Consider the following 25273-nt stretch of genomic DNA (forward strand, 5'->3'; position numbering starts at 1 on the left):
GTTATGTGTGTTAATATTTACTGCCTTGGAAAACAGGCAGTAAATATTAACACAATGTGTGAAAATGTGTGAAAATGATTTCATGAACAAACAAAAAAAATGTATGGGAATTAAATGTCAAAGCAATAAAACAAGCAACTAATCTGCATAACGGTCACAATTTGTTAGACAATTAATATTATTATATACTACACCTACATACTATGAACATTGCAAAAAATTACAAGTGTAAATAATCAACAAATGTATTTTTGTATAGCACTAACTGTAATGCAGAGCTCTTAAACTGCGACTTCCGGTCGGCGTGTCACATTCGGTGTAGTTGCGCAAGTTTATTGTCGTTAATGTATCCAAAGCTCACGTCGGATCGGAAAATTACACATCCGCAGATGGTTGGCTCCCCCTTTGTGACTCTCTTTCCGGTTTATTGGCCGTCATTTGTCTTGTACGTTGAAAAAACGGATTTAAAGTTACCACGCTGATTTAAAATCGGACAAAGATGAAGCCCTGAAGTAGATAATCAAAATTGTTATGAGGTCTTCGAAGATTCCTTGTTAAAAGACAAAACTGTGTCATACATAGTGAGACGTTACAGAAAGTTGTGATGAGTTCTTCTGTCATGTATTGGTGAACTCAACTCTGAATGTTCTTTGTTTCTGTAACATGCCCAGACAGTACAGGTGTTCGTTCGTTCATTCGTTTCTTCGTTTTTTATTCCACAAAAATGAATTGCTGTTACTCTGTTGTGAGTCAATAGCTGATAAGAACCGATATATGATGCTGTTTGACTGTAGTATGATGGTAGGGTCGTTAAACTTGATAAAGTGGTTGTGTGTAAAGCCTGACACTCACCTCATGTTTCAACACAAACAGCCAAACGTCTCCTGCACCCCCCTCGGTCCTCCGTTAGCTTCATAATGCTCAGCTGACACCACTGTGAGTTCACTGAGCTCAGCAGCTGTCAGTCAAACTAAACGACATCAACCAAAGCCAAAAACACACAAGTGGTACAGACAGACTCGTGTGTACATCTATTGAAGACTATCTGAAAATCAATCTGAGAGCCGAAGCATGCTGTGTGTTTTTAAACATCTTCTCTACTTCTCCTTAATAAACTCTTGCCACAGACACCTTAAAGCTAATCGGCATAAAGTGCTACAGCAGATGACAAATTTAACCCTGTTACTCTAGAACGTTCCTTACTGAGGGGAGGGGTGTGATGTTACAGCTGTCAGATGAAATGAAATAGTATACACTACAGTATGTTTGAAATGGATAACTACATTGCGAACTTCTTGTAGTAAGTGAACTTTATTACACAGTTTTAAACAGTCGCATGCTGTAGTGTTGATGTCGTCATTAAGCGTCATGGAAATGTAAATAATGATTTTGTATTTGTACTTCAGAAAAGTGAATAAGTGGATTCAGTGATGGCGCTCTTATTGTAAACATGTTGTTGTTGTTGTTGTGTTTGCAAGGTTCCTGCGCCTGATGATATTTTAAGGATGGATTTTGATGAAATGACTTCCCGGGGTCTCATTTATAAACCGTGCGGGGATGGAAACGTGCGTACGCTAGGTCCAACGCAAAGGTTGTGATCTATAAAAACAAAACTTAAGGGAGAATGGGCTTGCAGGGTGGGATCTGAGGATGATTCATGTACGCACACTTGCAGGTGATCTGTGATAAAGGGAACATTGCTTTGTTTTACAAGTCTTAATATTTTTGCCGTATGCCTTTTTTGTGTACGTAGACTTTTAGTAAGGATCATACGCAGTGTTTTATAAATGAGAAATATATTTGTGTATAATGGTGGTTGTAATGAGCTTCTTATCCAAATGTTGATCTGCACCAGTTACAAAGTGTTTGTGCTGTTGGATGATATTTAATAAGGTCTCAAAAAGGGGGCAGTACAGGGGACACAGTTTGTGTAGAGATTTGAAGCTATGGTGCGTCCAAACAGTTGCTAGATTTGGCTCTAGTAGTTAAAAAACATCACTAAAGTGGTCTAAAAGTCGCTAAATCTAGCAATGAAGTTGTTAAGTTGGCAAACACTGCCTCAGACACACTCTGTTATGTGAGAAAGTAAAACCCCACACACTTTTTAACATAGAATTTGCATTCGAGTTGACTTTGAAAATGAAAATAAGTTTAAACTGTGAAATTAAAGGGACATAAAATGAAAATTGAAGTTTATTACTTAATTTGATTTTTTTCACACTTATATTTTGAGCATTAATAAAAGCCTTTTGAAATATATATGCAGTTTTAATGTTTGCCAATTAATGTTTATATTGTCAAGTTAGCAACCTCTGCTAAGTATCTCCACATTATTGTTAAAGTATCTACAGTATTACTCCACAGTATGTTTGGGTCATAAGTCTTGTTGTTTATTGCCTTGTGTAGTGATGGGTGTGTTCAGGAAGCCAGAGATGCAAAGATGCTACACATTAATGCTGTATTTATTTTACCATGATGACAGTTTGAGTGTTTGTGCTAAAAATGTAAAATTTGGCTTTACGATTAATGATTGAACGTAAGTTTTACGATTAACGATTGAACGTAAGCTTTACGATTAATGATTGAACGTAAGCTTTACGATTAACAATTGAACGCAAGTTTTACGATTAACGATTGAATGTAAGCTTTACGATTAACGATTGAACTTAGGTTTTACAATTAACGATTGACCGTAAGCTTTACGATTAATGATTGAGCGTAAGCTTTATGATTAACGATTGACCGTAAGCTTTACGATTTATTATAAACATGAGCTTTACGATTAACGATTGAACGTAAGCTTTACGATTAACGATTGAACGTAAGCTTTACGATTTACAATAAACATGAGCTTTACGATTAACGATTGACCGTAAGTTTTACGATTAACGATTGAACGTAAGCTTTACGACTACCGATTGAACGTAAGCTTTACGATTTACTATAAGCATGAGCTTTACAATTAACGATTGACCGTAAGTTTTACGATTAACGATTGAACGTAAGCTTTACGATTTACAATAAACATGAGCTTTACGATTAACGATTGAACATAAGTTTTACGATTAACGATTGAACGTAAGCTTTACGATTAACGATTGACCGTAAGCTTTACGATTAACGATTGAACGTAAGCTTTACGATTTATTATAAACATGAGCTTTACAATTAACGATTGAACGTAAGTTTTACAATTAACGATTGAACATAAGCTTTACGATTAACGATTGAATGTAGGTATTACGATTAACGATTGAACGTAAGCTTTACGATTAATGATTGACCGTAAGCTTTACGATTAACGATTGAACGTAAGCTTTACTATTTATTATAAACATGAGCTTTACGATTAGTTTCTTGATTAATTTTAATCAAATATTTTTGGACGTTATTACCGTATTATAGGCACAATTACCCCTAATGCTTATCTTGCAGGCTTCCCTGAAGAGGGTTTGCTTTGCTTTCAGTATCCATGTATTTGCATTTCCTGTATCAGACCCTCTCAGATCCACTGCGGATGCCATTTCGTTGCGTTAGCAGCCAGCCTCGTCTCGCATGATGTTAAAAAGCCCATGTGTGTGTTTGGCATTGAGCATCATTGTGATCATGGCTAGTTTAACTTCTGCGCGCTTGTTTCACTTTTTTCCCCGGCTGTATGTGCTTCACGCAGGCGGCGCACACATGCTTGCTTTTTCGACAATCGTTAAGTTTTATCGATTTAATTCTTATCGTCAATTAATCGAAGATCAATTAATTGTTAACATCGCTAAGGTAACCCACCTTATTGGCTAGTGATTTGACAACGTTACGCGCCACAACTGATTTTTACCCACATTCGGCAGGTGTTCATTTTAAACCCTGATTGTCATTCTTGCCTCGTGATAGTAGTGAAAATGAAACGTCAAATCATAAATCGAATAATTTAGTTGTTAGGTTGTTATTGATTTGTTGCTGGTAACATGCATCATTTTATTAAACCATATATACAGTAAGTTGCGTTATACAGGCTTTATCCAGTGTTATCCAGTTAGCATATTGTAATGATGACCAGTAACATGGATATATACTTTTATCCTTTAAACAGACCTGTGGTATAATATAATATAACAACATAACATAACCCAAAGTTATACAAAAAACATTCAGCAGCATAATAATATATCTAGTCATTGGTGATGTAGTGCATACAGCTCTTTTTTGGTAGAAACACCAACTGGTATACTGAGGTCTGGCCAAGTGTTCGCTCCGGCTTTGGTCCTGACATTGAGCCAGTCTTGGTGGAAAAGTGTTATTAGTGAGATACTAACATGAGCAGTAGTGTGGTCATGAAAATCATGCGGTTAGGATGCAGTATGAGACTTGTAGACATCGAGGTGTTTCACTGGATGTTGAAACCGAGCTCCGGTGTTTTTTGTTTCTGTGTTAGTAACACACATGAGCACTGCTGTTATTTTATTAAACATTGAGTCATACTGTATAACCATGGTCGGCGCGTAGTGACTGAAATCGGCACATATTGTTTCACTAAACATCTGACTTCACGTGGTGTAAGGGTTTGGGTTTGGATGAAGAACAGCACTGATTTCATCTCCTGAGGGTCTTGTTAAGATGACATCATAGATGACATCATACGTTCACACATGCTAACACAGACCAATGGCATCAGATTGGTGCTTTCTTCATCAAACTTTCAGCGAATGGCCGCAGAATTGCTGTAGACCGATGATCAGCACCGGATGCGTTTTATCGCACCAAATTATAACAAAGATCAAGACATTGTTTTTCAAAGTGCTCACAGCCCTATCACAGTTGAACGTTCCTCTTTGCTGTACAGCTTAAAGTTTTCCTCAAAGAATTATACTAACAATAAAAATGTGTGTCTGTGAGTCTTTAGTAAAGGTTTTCATGACAGAGACTCTTACGTTGCTGGATTCAGTTTCAAGCCTGCCATTCATAGTGAAGGGAATCCTTGTGAGGCATAAGCAAACCCTTATAAAGCTCTTACTAGTTAGCAATGAGAGAGAGAGAGCGAGAGAGAGCAAAAAGTCACAAACAAATCTCTATGGAGAAATGTCAGCTGCTCTTCGGCTGGGCTTGGAATTCTTGAGCTCACATACTTCACAACTGGTGAGCCTTTCTTTCTTTTTTCTTTCTTGTCTAGCTTTTTGTCTTCTCTGTTTTTGGTTTTTGTTCTGTCATTTCTCTTTTTCTAGTTTTTTCTTTTTTCTGGTTGTAAAACAATGCTGGATCTGTTTCAGGCACTGGACAGTAGGTAGAGTGGGCGGTTTCATGTTATTCACACCAGATCTCAGTCCACAGACGGTCTGTAACTCTCTCCTTCTTTCTCTCTCTCTCTTCTGTTCTCTTACAGAGAGCTCATCGTACGGCCAGGATTTAAGCCCTGCCGTTCCCGAGCAGTTCACCGGTCTGCTTCACGGTTCCTCGCCGGTGGTCGACTGTCGGGAGGGAGCTTTCAAACTGCCTGCTTCTGGAGAGGAGACCTGCGAGGTTTCCGACGCATCCACCAGCTCTGCCCCTCTCCACCATCCCACCCCGTCGGTCACCATGGAAACCGTTCTCCAGGACACAGACCCTAAAGCAATCTACGCCACCGTTCACAAAGAGCGGCGCGATTCGCCGAACCGCAACCCGTCCGTCCGCGATTCTCCGTCGACGAGGAAGAAGGCTCCTCCGGGTGATCTCAAGCTGGCTCGAAGCCTTTCGAAGTCTGATTCTGACCTGCTGGTTTCGTCACCTGGTGATGAAGAGACAGGATTGGGTGGACGAAGTGAGTCTGTGTCCGACTGCAGCATCACTAAGAGAAGACTGGAAAAGTCACCTTCTTTTACTTCAGAATGGGATGAGGTAAGATCGCCCCCTTGTGTCCTGGATGTACTGTTCTTCATATTAAATACATAGCAAATAGGTAAACGGAATACATCAAAATATGAATCATCTAAACTTACACTTAAATTTGACTCAAAGTGCAGTTTTAAATGGATTAAAAACCTCACTTCACATTCTGAAAAAAAAAATGGATTTTATAGATTTTGTAAATTAAGCATTTAATAAAGCATACAGGTTTTGATTCCAGTGCATCACTTCATGTTAGTTTGATAACACTTTACAATAAGGTTGTATTTGTTTACATTGGCTAATGCGTTAGCTAACATGAACTAACAAGGAAAAATTTAACATTGGAAACATTAAAGGTGCAATTTGTAGAATCAAGAATAAAAAAATCATGATCAAAACATTAACACTGACGTAGATTAATGACGCTCTGAAGCAGCGTGGAATTATGGGATTTGTTGTCTTTAACTCAACCGCTCATGGACAGAAATCAGACGGGACAAGAAATCATGTTGACGGATGAGGTAAAGTAATCAAGTTTTATAAATATTGCGTTTGATGTCATCGTTTTATGTCATTATGTAAGGTTTCTTGTAATGTTCAAAACTTAATTGTTAGTCATAGATGTTACACTATTAGTCCAGTTTGATGTTGTGTTAACACAGCACAGAATTAAGTGTTCAAACTCACAATCTACAATGATTTTTCACATAATGTATTGACAGTACAAATATTATTGTGAGGTTATGGCCGACAGATGCTATACACTTACTAACCGCATTTGTCCACGACACGTCATGTGGTTTTTTTCGTCAGTAAAGGTGGTAACAAATGGTAACGTGGATATTAAAGTCATTGACAGGTCTCGTGTCACTGTTTAGGATGGCAATTTTCTCACAATTTTCAATTAAAGATAATTAGCAAATAAGTAATAAGCAGAACAAAATATATAACACTGGCATAGTGGTTTTTGGATATTTTACTGCAAATATCTTACAAATTGCACATTAAATCTGACTTCACGTTAGTTTGAACCATTACTAATTAATAGTTCTAATTAAAAGTTATAACATTAGTTAATGCACCATGTACTAACTTGAACAATTGTTTTGCCATTAACAAAGATTAGTGAATGATGATAAACTATATTGATCAACAGTTGTTGTATTTACTAATGTTAACAAATACAACCTTATTGTAGTGTGAGCGTTAATATGAAACTAAAGAGTTGAATGTTATTTTAAAGCTGTTTTGAATGGCTCAGAGAGTCATCTGGAGTCTGTTGAGATTGTTATTGTTTATGAAATAATAAATGATGACCTTTTTAGTTCGCCATTTATCTTTTCATAGAAACTAAATGTGTTGTTTATTCAGAAACCGTAAATGCTAAAACAATGCTTTTTTATGCCATCTGGCAGTTTTCGACGGATTTATTTTAATGGTGTACGATTAAATAACAACTTTACATGGGTATTAAAATGACATCCAGTTCTGTAGCCTTAGCTTGAATCTAAAGATCTTTAAACAGGATACAGGTGTATGGTTTCTCTCAGGTAATGGAGACAGATCTGTATTAAGTGTGCAGGTGAATGTGTTGCTGCTTGTTCCGGGTTTTATTTTAGTGTAAGATTCATTATACCCCTCTGTGGTTGATAGTTGTATTAGCGTTTTTTTTTCTTTACATTTCTGAAGTATAATTAATTATAATGAAGAAATCAGTAATAAAACCTTAAGGGTAACAGTTTGCTGTTTGCTATGAGTCTAAAATTGCCCTGACACACCAAATGGTTGGTGGTCAAGTAAGCTCATCAAGTCTGTTCTGCCTTGGGTTGCCAACTGTTCATACAGGACCTCCTGCGTCCCCTTTTTTTGACTGCTATGCTGATCTAACCAGTGTTTGATACAACAGGCTTGTTGCGACTTCATGTGGCACCACAAGAACCGAGAGGCAGTTGACATTAAAATCCAGTGAGAGCGATATGAGAAATCATACAGGGGAGACTGTTATCGAAATGTTCTCGATGACTTTGATGTCATCCACCTGTCGGTTCTGAACAAGCAGTAATAGCAGCAGTGCTGATCACGACACTTGAGAATGATCACAAACACCTGTCATCCAGTCACAGACCGCCTCAAGTACAATCAGCATAAGTTAACGTTTACTTCTGTATATAGTTTGTTATTTAGCAGTTTTTGCATGTACGCCTCAATCTAAAATGCCCCAATGCATTTGCAACTTTTCTAGGACGTTCTCTCACTTCTGGGGCCGGATTCACGAAAACATTCTTAAGACAAAAAATAAGAAAGTTCTTAAGATAAATTATAAGAAGTTCGTAAGAATGTTCCTAAGTGCAATTCTCAAACATTTCTTAAGAAGTTCTCAAATTTTTTCTTAAGAATATCTTAAATTTGTCTCTTAAGAATAAAATGACAAGCTTTGGAATGAATTATGATACCCTGCTAATGATGTAATAAACTTATTAATCTTTTGACTAACGTTACCTTGCGATCATTAACGCGATACAAACGAGTGATACATTAAGACTATAGAGAATGTTATTCGCTGTTGTAACAGAGGCCAGCTAGTATTAAGGCGGTGCGGTGAGTAAATATCATTTCCTAACGTCGCAATCGGTCCGTCGTTCGGGTCGAGCGCACTGGGCGTGCGTGCTTCACTCTCCGTGCTCACGGCTTCGTCTCCCGCGCTCGCGCGTCAAGAGACGGACGCGGAGGGTGCAGCGTGCCCGCGGTTTCAGATCCCCTCGACTCACATGACAAAGCGATTACCGGTTCGCCTCCCGCTTAGAGCGACTTTTAGCTGTTAAGTAATTTCACAATGAATGTAGACTATTACTGAGGAAGTTAAATGTTTGCTAATATTATCACTAATACTTATTTGTTTTTCATGACATACTGAGTAAGCCATTAAACTTCATTATATGAGTGTGAAATTCCTCTTTAAACTAATCTTTGTGAAGTAAATTGATTAAATTGCCATTTCATACTACAAAATAGCCTACAACATGTCACATTTAAAACAATCACATTAACTTATAAAACATCTTACATTTTGAGATTTAGGACTACTGTAAGGTTGTCCTAACTTTAAGATGTTATTTAAGACAGTTTATTTTTCGAGAATTGGAATTCTTCCTAAATTTTTTCTTAAGAACATACTTAAGGAAAAAAATAAGAACTTTCTTAAGAAGCTTTTTTGAGAATACAAAATATTCTTAATTTTTTTCTTAAGCTTGAATTTAAGATAAAAATGTCAGTTAAGAAGATTTTTCTTCTTAAGAATGTTTTGTGAATCCGGCCCCAGATTCATAGCCTGTAAGTATATTAAGTATTTGATGTTGCCAAACTACAGCTTACAGTACGGATGCTCGGATCAGGATTTTTGCAGCCGATGCCGATTACCGATTTGTTGTCTTCGTGATCGACCGGTACGAATGCCAATACGGATTCTTCAAGCTGATATGCAAGCTCTTTGATGACTACAACTGTTACCATTTTTTCTAGATAAAGTAATACAAAAGATGTTGCCTTTATTACTTGCAGTAATTAGATATATTATTGTTTTAAAAGGGAATCAAATAAATAAGCACCACAAATATTTCTTCTGCAAAGAGATATCTTAAAGGAACAGTATGTAAGAAATTTATATCAATTAATCATAAAATGGCCCTGATATGTCACTAGACATTAACAAATACTTTTCATTTCAAATACTTATATCACTGACAACAGTGGTCCGGCCAGGATATTGTCATTTAAAAAGTGGAGTTGCAGCCCTCAACTGATGTTTATGTTGTCATGTTGAATATTGGCCACCGGTTGTGTGATTGCAGTACCAGTTTTAGCCACAAGTTTCCTGATTGCAGTACCAGTTTTGGCCACAATCCTACATACAGTTTCTTTAAATATGCCTTTTTTTAAAAAGGCTTAAAGCAACACTAAAGAGTTTTTGCTCTTTGCTTCCCCTATATGGCCTATAGAGGGCTGCAAAGCAAATGTGAAAGTGCCGTTCACCCTGTTTCAAGTGGATGAACCACTGAAACTTTTTTGGAAATGATATTTTAAGGTAAAAAAAACTCTTTGGTGTTGCTTTAAGTCTGTTAAAGGTAATGAAAATAAAACACTTCAGTCTTTACTGTATGAATTAAATATACAAGCATTCATATGAAGTACAACAGTTCTTCAGTGAACAGCAGAGAGTGAATGAAAATATGAAATATGAAAAAAAAAATCGATTCCGCTCTTTGAGAATTGATTTTGAATTGACCACGTAAAAAACAGTTAATCGAAAAATCTATTTATTTGCCCAGCCCTACTGCTGTGTGTGTGTTTAAACTGTCAAAACTTTAAAACACATCCAAATAATAACGTTTCTGTATGAGGATGCAATTGTCCGCGATAGATATGTGTTGTATACGCTGTTTGATGGGGATGTGGAGACGCCTCGCACTGTTGACCCGAGCGTGTCCTTATAGAAAATACACGTATCTCTGTTAAGGCAGAGAGAGAAATCCAAATCTGCACGTCGCACATGAGCAACAGGTTATTAAAAACATGGCACTGACGAAAATGCTCTCTATTTGCAGCCGCATTCAGGATCCCTATGATAACAAAAGTAAACAGGAAGATTGATTCACGAGATCGGCTAATTTAGCAAGTAGCGATAATGACTCCATCGCTACTTGCTAAATTAGCCGATCTCGTGAATCAATCTTCCTGTTTACTTTTGTTAATGCCAATATCTGCCGATACCGATCTGCAGCCGATCGATCGGAGCATCCCTAGCTTACAGGATCTATGTTAGTCACATGTAGCATTAACATGAAGGGATAGTGTTTTTAACCCTTATTACACGGCTCTCTGGAATGCTTGATTCTGATTGGTCAGTTGAGACATTTGCAGGTTCGTTCTTTTCAAATAATAACCGCTCCAAAGTAATAACGCATAGCCGGTACTACTTGTACGAGTAAAATCGCTCCGCGCCAATAAAGATCAATAAAGATTACTGTTTGTTTGGCGCCATCTTGTGACAAACACTGGACAACCACGACAAGACACAGACAGCTTACTGAGACTGAACTTGACAAAATAGAGCATGACAGCTACGAAGCCAACACACAAAAAAATACAGAATGGGCATTAAAACTTCTCAAAGACTGGCTAAAAGAGAAAAAATGGAGACAGACAAGTATGAAGCAGAGGATCTTAATAAGGTATTACGATCATTTTATGCATCTGTGCAAAGTTTCGCGGAAGGATAAAAATGTTAATTTAAAACAAATATGCCAATAAAATGTTTCAAATTCATATTCATGTCCGGTTTTTTTCTTATGTGACAAGTAGCCGTGTAATAAGCGGGATAATGTAGAGGCAGCCGGTAGTTATTGGGAAATAAGCCCCTTCAGTGTGATACAAGACCCTCCGCTTCGCGTCGGGTCCTGATCACACTGTCGGAGCTTATTTCCCGATAACTACCGGCTGCCTCTACATTATCCCTTACTTAGTGCAGGAATCAAAAGTGTTTTAGACCAGTGGTTTTCAATCTTGTCCTAGGGGACCCACAGCTCTGCATATTTTCTATGTCTCCCTTAACTGACACACCCAGTTCTGTTCATGGATCTCTCCCTTAATGAGCTGATGATCTGAATCAGGTGTGTTAGATAAGGGAGACATGCAAAATGTGCAGGGCAGTGGGTCCCCTAGGACAAGATTGAAAACCACTGTTTTAGACGGATAAAGTAAAACCAAAGCTTGTAAACCAATTGAAAGCATTTCAGAGAAGCACAGTGTTAAAAGTACCTGCTGTAAATTAACAAACTTACTAATAAACCTATCGTATGTTGCCAAGGCATATGAGTTATAAATTAATGTTTAATTAGGAGATTGTATTCAGAGTGACAGTTGGCAACTGTAGATCTGTGATATGAGATAACTTTCTGTACCAGCAGGTGTCAGTAGTTGGTGCTCATTACTCAAAACTGGAAGAATGAAGAGCTGTGACTGCAGTGATGCAAAACATAAACAAATCAGCACTCGCTTAACAGTTTCACACACATCTCACTCATCACAAATGGATTTGCAATGTCTTATAAGACATAATTTATGAAAATATTAATGTATTAGAATAAGAGATGGAAAGAATGAGAAGCATTCGGTGCATTGCCTCTTCTCTTTGGTGTTTGCTTGCTTCTGTTTTCCTTCATGTGCACTGGTTGGGTATTCCAAACAACCAATCAGAATGATCCAATTCTCAGATGAGCGCCACCACTGCTGAATTGGCAAAATTAAAGGTGACGGTGACTTACTTTAGTGGAAAAATGTAGACGCTGAAAGCTGGCCGACCGCAAACCATTGGCTTGTGTACCGGGCTTAACAATCACCCAGATTAACATCTATATACACCACCACTCTCAATTATATTCAGAATATATAAAACTTCAGTTTATAGTGAAATATTGCACATGTGTTTGGAGAGTACCTCAGGTCTGCTATCAGCTTTTGTTTTCAGGGTGGCCTGCTAACAGACACTTGGGCGTGCGTGCGTGTGTGTGTGTCTGTGTGTCTAATTTTTCATTCAGAGAGGAGGATTTGACTTGCATGAGGTTCTCTGTCTGCTGTGAAGGGTGATGGGGGGGGTTTAGTAAATAAAGGCTCATGGTAGCACTTATGGTTTTCAGGAGTACACAGATTGTGATGATGTAAGCACATGTTAAGAGAGGGGTGGCCCTTACCGAGAGCTCCAGGGTTTTAAATCAGTCAGTCATGTCACTTTCATCAGTGCCGGTCTCTCCATGTATTCATCTGTCTGCAGTTTCTCAAAGGCCCAATGGCTTCCACCAGATCAGTGTTTGTGAGTGTGATTTATTTTCTATCATCTTCTGACACAGTGTTTTTATGAGGTCTGTAACTTCTGAACTGTGTCTTTCATATTAGAATAGCAAAACAACATGCTAATTTATTTAAATGTATTTAAGTCTTGATTTATCTGGACAGACTTTACTTTTAGTATTTTCAGGAGTGGCACTTTTTAATTATGTTTTTCACTTATGTTGTGCCATTTATTTGTAGTACAGCAGACACTGAGAAATCTTTTTGATTTTCTTTGTTTTTTTTATTTTTATATATTTTATTAATTTATTCTATATCAATACCGTAATTTAAAGTGTAATTTTTCTTTTTGCCGTTTTGAAACTCTTATATTATACTAATTCCCCAGCATTTTCTAGGATTTTTATTTATTCAGCTAAACTTAATTTAATATTTTGCAATATCTGTTAAGCTTTCAGCTTATTTCATAATATTTTTTATTCAGATGTTAATATCAGATGTTTGAATGAATAATGTATGTTTTACTGTGTGTTTGGTTGTAAGGATGTTTTGGTCTTGATGTGAAGCTCTCTTATAGTGTTTGTATTAGCAGGAGTCTGTCTGAGTTTCAATATGTTTAATAAGTGCCAGCCCGGCTCTTTTGTGACTGGTGTTCACCTCACGGTCTTGGCCCTTTTGGCCTTTTGTTCATTCATGCCAGCTTTGCCAGATGCCTGGGGTGTTTGTGACCCTCTTCAGAATAGATAAGTGCTGTGCTGTACCCCAAACACACAATACACACAACGTACACCCTACGCTTGAGCTAGACTTCAGCTGTTGACCTGTGACTCTATGGCTCTCTTTGACTTGTCTATTGTTGGAGCTGTTTACCATGATAACACCCTTATAGGCCTCACATCACAATCTCTCTCTCTCTCTCACTCTCTCTCTCTCTCTCTCTCTCTCTCTCTCTCTCTCTCTCTCTCTCACTCCCTCTCTCTCTCTCTCCCTCCCCCCTCCCTCCCTCCCTCTCGAATCTGACTACAGGCACCAAGAATCAATAACATTTTGTTTGTGTTTTGTACCCGTGGGGTTCACAGGTTTGGATTTGTCTTCTCCGCCTGTTATCCTCCTGATGGCGACGTGAATTGTGTTTCCAATACAGTCTTTATGTTAGATGAGCATTTGTGTTGTGTGTGTTTGTGTGTGTGGTGTTATTGTTGTTTTAGAACAAGGTTTGCTTCAAGGGCTTGGCATAGAGTCTTATGTATTTAATTATGCACCTTCTGGTGAATCTCTTTGGTGTGAAGTGGGTCATGAGTCTCATGTGGTGGTTTTATCATATAAACACTCATGCTATATTCCTCAGGTGTGTAGGTCTGGTTGTTAAACTGTTGTTGTTTTATTATTATAGACCGCTGAGGTCTTTACTAAGCTAATGCCCCTTGGCCTGCTCCAACTTATAAATAATAAAGTGTGCTATTGAGGGCCACACTCACTTTTATAAATAACCAATCAATACAGAGTAAACACCACATGATTTTCAGATGCTGTGGAGGAAAGAGTGTCACTTCTAAGAAATTGCTTTAATAAGAGGCACTTTTAATTTGTGTGTACACTCACCGGCCACTTTATTAGGTACACCTTACTAGTACTGAGTTGGACCCCCTTTTGCCTTCAGAACTGCCTTAATCCTTCGTGGCACAGATTCAACAAGGTACTGGAAACATTCACCAGATTTTGGTCCATATTGACATGATAGCATCACGCAGTTGCTGCAGATTTGTCGGCTGCACACCCAGCAAAGTTATGGGGTCCAAACAAAGGTCTTCTGAGGGTAATCCGTGCGGTTTTGTTGTAGAAATATCCATATTTAAAACTTGATAAACGAAAATAACTAGCTTCCGGTAGCGCCACCATTTTAGACTCTTCTGTATTCAGGAGAGAGTATCAGCGTAGTGTACTCACTTTTCTTAGTGACGTATGACAAATGTGGAGGGCAGAGAAACTTCCGTAAACTGCAGACGCGACTAAGATGGCGGTGTTTCCGGAAGTGAGTTATTTTCATCACGTCACTTCAAACAAGGGATAAAAGAAGTTTGTGTCAAAGTGAAGTTTGTCTGCAGTGTGGTTAAAATCTTCAGCTTGAATTTTTTTTATTGATTTGCACACTTTTGTTGTATTATGTTTTGTTTGGCACTTGACCACTCAAATAATGTGTGTTTGGCGTTTGTGATATGCTTTTAAATTCAGAAAGAAAATTGTCGAGTTTCTCTGCACTCACCACAGACAATACAGAGAGTTGATGTAGGTGGTGTTGTACATCTGATTGATGCACGTATGTGTATGTCTGTCCATCTGTGTACATCTGTCTGTAACAGTGTGTGAAACACATGCTCATGATAGCATTAGAAACTGACATTCATCAGCAGTGAAAATCATGTGCTACCCATTGAAAATGAGAAACCTGCCATGGGACACACGAGATGTCAAATATACTTCACAAATTCTTCTGATGGAGTCTGAAGTGAAAAGATTCTTGCGGTTAATCCTCAAATCAACAAAACTCTGCATTTTTGTAGATGGAGCAAAAGCAGCTGTAACTTTAGGATCAAAGCCTCTCCACTTTTATTTTTCCAGTTTTTATTTTTGAAGGCCTACAGTGGAGCGCCAACATCACCTTTTATCCCACACTTTTTATTATTTGTTCCAGTTGGCTATATTAATATATTACTATTAATAGGGTTGTCTGTGTTGAAGACCAAGCATTGTTCTCTGTTTAGCAAAAAATTACAATTGAACAAAGTTGGTTTTCTCACTGCAGAGACAAAGGATTTCTCTCTCTATTCCATGGAGACCGCGGCCCGACCAAAAAGTAAGAAACCGCATACCGTCGTCCAGGCTTTCTGTCGACCTCTGCTGTTCCAATGCTTTAAGTTTTTCCATGTAGATCCTGAAGATTCTCTGCTGAAATCACAGTAATGACGCACTCTAAACATGATTATTGATTCAACTTCATGTTGTTTCTGAACCTGTATGCCATTCTTTCTTTAATGTTCAACACAAAAAGAGATATTTTGAGGAATTGAATCCGGCATGCTCTTCCATGCAATCATATTTTGTGATCAAGAGTTCCAGAATAAATGCACATTAAACTACTCCATATGACTTGTGCACAACATTACAAGTGTTTTTACAGATCAGTGAAACTGAATCTCTGCTTTGTGCATGAATCATATGAAGTAGATTATTGTGTGCGATCTTTAAAGCTGTGGTCAGAGTTAAATTAATTGTTTGAGAAAAGAGCCAGATTATTCTAAATATCTCATTTTGTGTCTCATTTGTTGAAGTGTTGATTTAAATATTGGTTTGGAAACATGAATTGCGTCCTCTTATAGACTCGCGTGGGTTCTCTTATGTGTCCAGTGGTGGATGAATTCCAGCTTTCTCTTTGTTTTGTCGATCTTGCTTCATTTGATAAGCAATCGCTCAGAAGCTTTCCTCTCACGCTGACTTGATTTTCTTCCTTTACTAACTCTACTTATGTTACAGTACGTCTGAAAGCATTTGCATGCATTTCTGCCAGTGTTTACTATCAGTCATAGAGACATTATCTTTGAATTAAACACATTTCTGTGTGTGTCAGTTTTAAATGAATTCTCTTTATATTATGTACGTGCTATTTTGGCTGCACGGTAAATCACATGCGATAGTCAGTGAAGCCGGTTCCTTGATTAGTAGTATATCACCATCACCTGCTTTCAGATGAAGCACCATTTACTTCACAAAGCTGTAGTTCCCTGACAAGCTGGGCCATATTGCATACATATCGCAGGCAATATGTCCGCGATGATACATGGGAATTTGCCCCTATTGTCAGTGAACTACAACTTTGTTGGCTACAAATGATGAGCTCTCAGTACAGAAGAGTTTAATAACGGTTACAGACAGAGATCTTTAACTCAATGACGTGGATTCAGTCTCTGAATGAATGAATATATTTATGTAGAAATCTTGACATAAGGCTTCAGTATAGTCAGCCAATGTTCTTTTGTTTTGTTTCTTAGGGTTCTGTCCATCACTAAAAGTGTTTGGACATCATGATCACTGGCTATGTTTACATGCACAAAATTTTGTTTTCCAATTGAAGGTTTACGACAGTACAGTTTACATGTGTCCTAAACATTGCATTGCTGATTAAAATGTTCGTTTACATGTACATTTTATATAATCCGAACCGACGTGTGCACAAACGCCACAGCCAGGGTTGCCAGAATTGCATATCAAAAGCATCCTAATGAATATTCACAGCCCAAATAGCAATAACTCATCAACAAAATCCTTTCATCTTTAACATGCAGAAAAAAATAAACTCACTTCAACCGTTTAAAAGTTGCCCAAATCTGAAGGTGGCAAAAAGCAGAGCACTTGGCAACGTAGTGCACATGTACAAATAAATGCACAAAGTCAAAGCAAAGGTGGAGAGAGTTGTTTTTAAGAAGTTTTTTTTTTTGATATACGCAAAGAAAAAACACTTTTTGAAAGGCAGGTCGCTATTTTGTAATGGAATGATATGAATGACATGAACAATGCAGAATGTACAGCGCAAGACCCCATTACCTTAACTCATTCCCTTTTTGTTTTTGAAAAGTTGCCCGCTAGCATTTTTTGTGATTTCAGAAGTTTCACAAAATGCTTTCCAGGAAATTTTTCTTCTAAAAATATATAAACATACAATTATATCAAATGAAAGAACAGACCCTCTGCTTTTAAACAAACATTAAACAAACAAAATGGGGAAAAACCTTTAATTCGATCTTAATTTTTTCTCTGTTTATAAACTCTAAAATGTGGGTGTTTTTCTTCAAAAAGGTGTTTTTTTAGCAAAAAGCTGAAATAATTGCATTTTCATGAAGGAATTTTTTATAGATCAGATTCGAAACGATAATCAAAACATACATGGAGTGTAAAAATAATTACGTTTTTTTTTATTGGGTAAGAGCAGGGAAAGAGCGTCAATGTTGGGGAAAGAGTTAATAATAATGCATGTTGCCATTTGCCTTGCAATTGCATGTTTCTGTTACAAGAATCATGTGATGCGTAAATAAGAGGTAAATATATGATGTGAACTTGAGCACAGTTCTTCTGCGCATGTGCCCAATATTATTGTATATGATTTGAAAAAACTGATTCACGCGTTTACAGCGTACTTTACTCCTGATGATCAGATCACAGATCGGACTACACCACACCTTTCAAACCATCCAAATTTGCATCAGATCGACTTCAATAGTACTGATTAAAGTGTTGAGGATTGAGCCATCAATACGATTACAAAAAGACTATTTGGATGCATGTAAACGTCCCCAGAGTGAGTACTAACTCAGATTCAAGAGTAAACTAGCTTGTTAATGTGCTATTTGAGTTTATTAAAGCAACACTATGTAGTTTCCATGTAAAAATGACTTGCAACTCCCCCATGTGGTTGAAAAGTGCAACAGTGCTTTCAGAGTGTGCTTGTAGCAGCTAGGACGTTGCTCAGGTTGCAGCAACAGTACAATTTGTCCAGTTAAAAGTTGTTCTATCACTGAAATAATTTTAGAGACATTATTTAAAGGTAAAAAAACTCCATAGTGTTGCTTTTATCTCTCTTTGGAAAATGGTAGCATTATACTGATGGTTTCTCACAAGAAACACAAACTGATATCTGATTTATTACAGTTTGACAACTTGTATTAACATAATTTTTAAAACTCTTCTGTTAACCAGGTCTTAGGAACTACAGTAAAAATGAAATAATAACAATAAAAATCTGTTTATATTACTCGAGGAAGATATCCTATGTGATTCAATGATTGGTTGATGTCATCACATGACCTCTGAACTCTTTGTCTCTTCGGCAGGGTTTTGTTTCATGTGACTGTGCTTTTGTTCAAGAACGTAATGTGTTTTCTTGTTCTTCTGCATGTTAAAGAGTTTAACTCTGTCATGATGTTTAGATTTCATGGGGTGTTTAGACTGTGTACTGTATGCTGGGCGGTGTCATCTTCACTTTTTGCATGGGTAACCAGGGGGTGGTGATGTAACACTTATGGAGATGGGATTGGATTGGATCAGAGCTGGTATATATACTGTGTATATATACAGCTTTCAGACATCTCTTTTGGCAAACTGCATTAAATGTATAATCTTGTGTGTAATGGATGGTAAGCTTCCTGTGGAGGGTGAGTCCTGATGCTCACAGGAATATAAGGAATGGAAAAGTCTAACATGAATGAATCGGCTTACACAAACGTTTTACTGTGTGGTCTAAAGGCGATTATTATTTCACAATGGTTTGTTTATATTTTACAGATTGAGAAGATCATGACTCTGATAGGAGCTGGCATTGATTTCTCTAAAGAACAGGACTGCCCTGTTTCAGGTATGAGCTATTCATAACATTTTCATATAAATATATAGTTTTGTTTATACAAATATTTCAAGTATATTCTTTCTACACTTGTGATTAGTATCTGAGCTCATGTATATGATGGCAGGGTCATGGTTAACACACACATGCTCTTTATACATCGAGTCATAGGTCCAGCTGGCAACACTTTCTAATCCTAATCTTTACACTTTTTCTGTCTTATAAAAGGCAAGATAATTTTTTTTAGATAATCAATTCTCATGACAGGGTCTTTGTGAATGTTATATTGAAATGAGGTGCATTGCATGGGCTGTTTTATGAGAGGAGACCTGACTGAGTAGTCCAGCATTGAAACACAATCTCTTGATGGGCAAGAGGAGGATGGAGGCCAAAAGGGTTACATTAGTAAATGAAGGAGATGGAGTTGGCTTGCCCTTTAAATGGAGAATGAGAAATCCCGGTGTGCCGCTGAAGGACAAGGGGACACTTGAGAGTTAAATCAATGGATGCTGAGATGCTTGAAGATTCAGCGTGATGATGCTTGACCTCGATCTGTATGGACACGCTCAGTTATTGACCCATACCAAATAAACTGTCACTGTATCCCATACTTCTTAAAAGCTCCTGGTCTTCAGTTCTCTCTCACTAAAGCATTGAGTTTATTAAAGTGGTTTATATGTCTGTAAGGGTTCTGTGTACACCTGCTGGACTCACTGACACACAAGCACAAAGTCATGTGATGCTCCTTATGACCTCATTTCCTGTTTTCTTTCAGGCTCATACCTGCATTTTCTCTTTATTAGTGACACTATCTTTATAAGCATTGCATATTATATAAAGTTTTTATATTTGGGCCGGTTAACAATAACCTGATGTTGGGCTGTCTGATATGTGAGATCATCCTATCGTCAGCCTGTGAGCTCGACGATACATGATAGTATCGGGCGGGGCAATAGTTTATTTATTTATTCCTTTTCAAAAAAGAAGCTGATTTACTCTTAAGGGCAGCTGGCAACACTGTCACGACCACAACCTTCTTAAAACTGTTGCCATTGATCCTAGCGTGTCATTAATCCACAGGTTCTTCTGAAATTTTGGGAGCGGAACAACACACTTGCTGGTTTTAAACCCCTGCATGCCTAACAACCTCCCTAATACAAGTAATTTTAGAAACGTGGGAGTTACAAGTTCAGCTGCAAGAAGGAGTCCGTGCTGCGTGCATTCAGGTCTGAGCAAGAGTCCAAGAAACACGCATTATGAGTTCAGGTGCAAGAAGGAGTCCATGCTATGTGCGTTAAGGTCCGAGCAAGAGGCCAAGACACGTGCTTTACGAGTTCAGGTGCAAGAAGGAGTCCATGCTAAGTGCGTTCAGGTCCGAGCATAAGTCCAAGAAATGCGCATTTCAAGTTTAGGTGCAAGGAGTCCATGTTACGCGCATTCAGGTCCGAGCAAGAGTCCATGCTATGTGCATTACAAGTTCAGATGTAAGGAGTCCCTGCTACACGCATTTAGTTCAAGCAAGAGTCCAAGGCGTGCATTTCAAGTTCAGGTGCAAGGAGGAGTCCATGTCGCCTGCATTCAGGTCCGAGCAAGAGTCCAAGAAACACGCATTAAAAGTTTAGGTGCAAGGAGTCCATGCTACGCGCATTCAGGTCCGAGCAAGAGTCCATGCTACGTGCATTACAAGTTCAGATGTAAGGAGTCCCTGCTACACGCATTTTGTTCAAGCAAGAGTCCAAGGCGTGCATTTCAAGTTCAGGTGCAAGGAGGAGTCCATGCCGCCTGCATTCAGGTCCGAGGAAGAGTCCAAGACATGCACATTACAAGTTCAGGTCTAAGCAGGAGTCCGCATTACAAGCTCTCTCACGCAAAGTGAAGCTCATGATGAAAATAATTAAAAACTATATAATAAGCAAACATGAAGTCTGACTATCGTCGATAGGATCGTCTACACAACCCTACAACAACCCACTGACCGCACTAGCAATTGCATAGTAATTTCTTATCCATCAATCAGAGCACTAACATCAGTTTTATCACAGGGTAATACTGTAAAATCGGTCATTTAATTTCTTATCCTGAGGTCATATTTATATCTATAATACATTTTAATATCAAACTCCTGCAACCGGATTTTATATTTTTTGGTTTTCTCTCTTTCTGTCTGTTTGGGGACGGATGCTAAAATATTAAGATGCGTGTGTGTCAGGGGAATTAGATGAAGAACTGCCCTGCAGATCAGCAATAAACCCAGACCTACAGCCTCAGGTCTAGAAGCATATGTCTCAGTCTTTGTGCTGTTGACTTTGCAACTCTTTTCTTGGAAGCAGAATGAGAGTGACGTTGGTTTAAATAGGGAGATGAAGAGAAATGATCCCTATTGGGTCAATGAACAGGACAAAGGCTGAATGAGTCTTTCTACAATGGACAGAATGCCTGCAGTTTCTTTAAGGTGGAGCGAGAGAGAGCACAAGTAAGAGAGAGTTAGGGAGGGAGGGGAGAGCCAGAGGGAGGGAAGGGAGGGAGGCAAAACGAGAGAGCTGCAGAGAAGATTTGACACCGTCCGGTTGAACGAGGAGACCGCACCTTTAGTGATGGAGGGATTACTGCTCACGAAACATTTCTTAGCGCTCATTTAATAAAGTGTGTCGTCCAGTGAGTCACGGTGGAGGAACCGCTGACATCTCTCTGACCTTGCATTACTAAACCCAGCGAGTGTCACGATGACCGGGATGCCTAGAGGAACTACTCGTTTTGAAATGATGAACTGATATGCATGAAGTAACACCGTTTGGATTTCTACTGAATCTTGACTTTTTTTGCTTTGTAAGGAAGTCTTGTAGTTTAGTAATAGAGAGTCACAGATTAAGTGGAATGACTCAGGCTGACACCATGAGAACGGCTGTAAGGGTTTTCGATTTGATTTGCTTTTACCCTTTTTTCAGGTTTTTTTTATAAGAGTTGCTGATGCATATATTTGCTATCATGTTTTGATATTTGTATCAGTTTATGGATGTAAATGTTACTTTAAGACGTAGTCTGTGTTGGGTTGAATGGAGTTTATATAAAGGTTAAATAGAGCTTTTTTGCCTATAAACAGCAGTTTAGTATATTTGGTTATTTTGTCTTTTTTCTTATATTTTTATCACACAACTGTGCACGTTTGATCTTGAGGAGTCATTGAGTGATTTTGAACAACGCTACTCATGTAATCCTGTCTGGCTTTTAAGTTCTCATAGAGATTGGATTAGAAGTTAATTCACATATTGCTAAGATGAAGAGCAGAGACTCATGATAGAGCTCTACAGTAGTTTAGTTTCTCTCGGGAGATTTCAAGCACTTTGTAGTGAATATTTAATGTCTCGGCATCAGTTTGTGAACTTATTGAGCACACGGACACTTTTCTGTCATTGGTAGAGTTGCATAGACAGCAAAGGCCTGGTTGAGGTTCAGTAGATATCAGCTCAGGTTTATTTCTGCACTTACATCTATATGGAGACACCAGATCAACATTTATCCTCATCTGTGCTAAAAGAATGAAGACGTTAAGCTACAAGATCTTCTGAAACTCTTCTGGATTGTCGGGAAATAAATTCTTCACAGATGTTTTTGCTTGGAATACTCGTGCGTGTGGATATTCATGTTTCGTCATTTTCTGCAGATGAAACTTTCCCTTTTTGAATTTTAATATCCAAACTTTTGATTCATTGGGTGTTTTTTAGACTCATTGACTGTTTCGCATTGCTCATTTGCACAATTGCTAAAAGCAAACTTGTCTGGAATGGGAATTGTTTTACGTACAGTAAAAAATCATGCGGTGTTTAAATCTGTGACTCATACCAACATTGTGCCCATTTTCACCATAGACAATATTTACCCTTGGATTCATTCTTATTAAGCGTGGTTTAGCTCCTGCTGCGGGAGCGACCACACCTCTGATCGGGACACTGTCACCTCTGCCGTCCTGGTGTTTCTGTTCTCGGCACTGCTGGCCGAAGATGATGTGGCAATGCCACGTCTCTTCCACCGAGTGCCGATGTTACCGTCTCAACGGTTTCTCGTTGCTCAAACGCCTTCCTGTATCTGCAGGTGGATCTGGGAGGCTTCTGGATCAGCCGGTTGGTGATTGGTTGGAACACATAGGTCTTCCACAGTATGAGAGTAAATTGCTGCTCAACGGCTTTGATGACCTGCGATTTATGGTGAGTTTCTAGTTTTATCTCCTTTCTATAAATCAAATACACCTTTAACCTGTCTGTATGCAAATGACCTGGTATTATTGGCTAACATCTTCATGTTTAAGTAACATTTTTGACAAGAAAAATAAAAAATATGCTCTTAAACCACAACTTTTCGTCTAGGTCCGGTCCAGCGTGACTTACGTAAATGCGTAGTGACGTAGGGAGGTCACGTGTTACATATATAAAACGCACATTTGCAGATCATTGTAAACAATAAACTGACACAAAGACATTAATTAGTATCAGTTGACATACAACAACGTAGGAACGGTCCTCTTTCTCAACACTTATAAAATACTGGGGGCAATTCCGTGTTCGTCCTCTGTGACCTCTTGACGTCATGACGTATTGCATGGGGTCACGCTGACGCATCACGACCGGATCTAGACGAAAAGTTGTGGTTTAAAAGAGCATATTTTTATTTTTCTTGTCAAAAATGACAATTGTTTCGCAAGATAAGACCCTTATGCCTCGTTTGGGATCGTTTAGAGTCCTTTGAAACTCTGTTGAAAAAAACTGTTAATTGTTGAGTTAAGTATTAAATGTTGGGCTCTATTAAAGTCCATTAAAATGAGAAAAATCCTGCAATGTTTTCCTCAAAAACATAAATTCTTCTCGACTGAACAAAGAAAGACATCAACATTTTGGATGACATGGTGGTGAGTAAATTATCTAGATTTTTCTTTTAAGAAAATGGACTATTCCTTTAACACCGACTGTGATGTCACAGTCAAGATGTACGCCCCAACATTAAATTAATAATTTAAGTACAATGTTGTTACAATGTTAAAAACAAAGTTTTGACTGCTAAGTTAGCACTGCATGCTAGTTAATGCTATATGCTAGCGTTTACATTGTTTTGCAGGTCCATACTGTTAAAACATAAACTTACCACTCAGAAACGCCCGTAAACAGTCTCCAAACAATTAATTATTCCTCAAAATCTGTATCTTCGTCTTGAAACCGACTCAAACATAAGATCGGTTTACACACACATAGAGAGCTACTGAACTGAACTGCTCTGAGAAACAGCCAATCAGAGCAGAGCTCAACATTTATTATTCATGACCCTTTCAAATAAGGTAATAACAGAGAATTTCATTCTAAAGGCAAGTCTTAGGGTTGTAAATGGACATTTTATCTTTAAACCTGTGATATACTTGTATGTCCTATTTATACTGTTTGCTGTTTTTTTTCAAACCACTGAAGCAACGCATCTTTCTACAGGCGCCGTAAGAGAGTTTGTGTTCTGTAACATTATCCATACCGTCAGCATTTTTCTAATCCAAAGTGACCAGAAAATTATTGGTCAGTGATAAGTTGTTAACAGTTGGGATGTTGTTATTATATTGGAGGTGAAGTGGAGTTTAAGTTTAGACAAAACTCAATCTTTCTGAAGAATAGTAGACAATGAGACTCTACTCAATAAACCAAACTTAAAATAGTTTAGAGAATGAGACTACACTACATTTGTGACGATGACTATATCAGAACAAAGCACATTTAACAGTGTCTGGGAAAATATTTTTTTCTTTCAATTAAGTTCGGCAATACAACCACAAAGGTTGCCACAGTGTTTTGTTGATGGTTGATTTGTATGCTCTTGCAGATGGATGTGTAGGAATAACTCCTACAAATAAACCATTGAGTGTTATCAGTGTTAGTTTTATGGTATGACCTGTAGCCAGATTAAAAAACTGCTGTGGTGGCACTTGCCTACAGTAGGTGATGGTTGAGTTGCCAATTACAGATGGAGATGATTTAGGTTTAGCTTTTTATTCTTATTTATTATTTCTATACTAACTTACCATTTCATTTTAAATCCTTCACTATATACTTTTTTACTTTTATTTGCACTAGTTGTAAGCATTCCGGCTTTGACAATACAAATGTTAATAACGCATTAACGTAAATTCATTTTAACGCCACTAATTTTAGAGTG

At 38.0% G+C, this 25273-nt stretch overlaps 1 protein-coding gene across 5 annotated transcripts in view; it reads left to right on the forward strand.

Moving 5' to 3' along the window:
* The window catches only part of LOC135775893 (ankyrin repeat and SAM domain-containing protein 1A-like), a 128404-nt gene that overhangs the window by 68538 nt on the left and 34593 nt on the right, over nt 1-25273 (forward strand). For 4 of the 5 annotated variants that reach the window (XR_010543954.2, XR_010543955.2, XR_010543957.2 and 1 more), the window contains 4 exons: nt 5372-5865; nt 15503-15553; nt 19033-19102; nt 23180-23292. Coding sequence is in view for 1 of the 5 variants with exons in the window: in XM_065286465.2 (XP_065142537.1) it covers nt 5372-5865; nt 15503-15553; nt 19033-19102; nt 23180-23292 (728 nt within the window). In the remaining 4 variants the exon portion in view is untranslated. The remainder of the gene's footprint in view (nt 1-5371; nt 5866-15502; nt 15554-19032; nt 19103-23179; nt 23293-25273) is intronic. The other variant, XR_010543956.2, reaches the window with a different exon arrangement.

Source organism: Paramisgurnus dabryanus, chromosome 21, assembly GCF_030506205.2.
Source record: "Paramisgurnus dabryanus chromosome 21, PD_genome_1.1, whole genome shotgun sequence".
NCBI lineage: Eukaryota > Metazoa > Chordata > Actinopteri > Cypriniformes > Cobitidae > Paramisgurnus > Paramisgurnus dabryanus.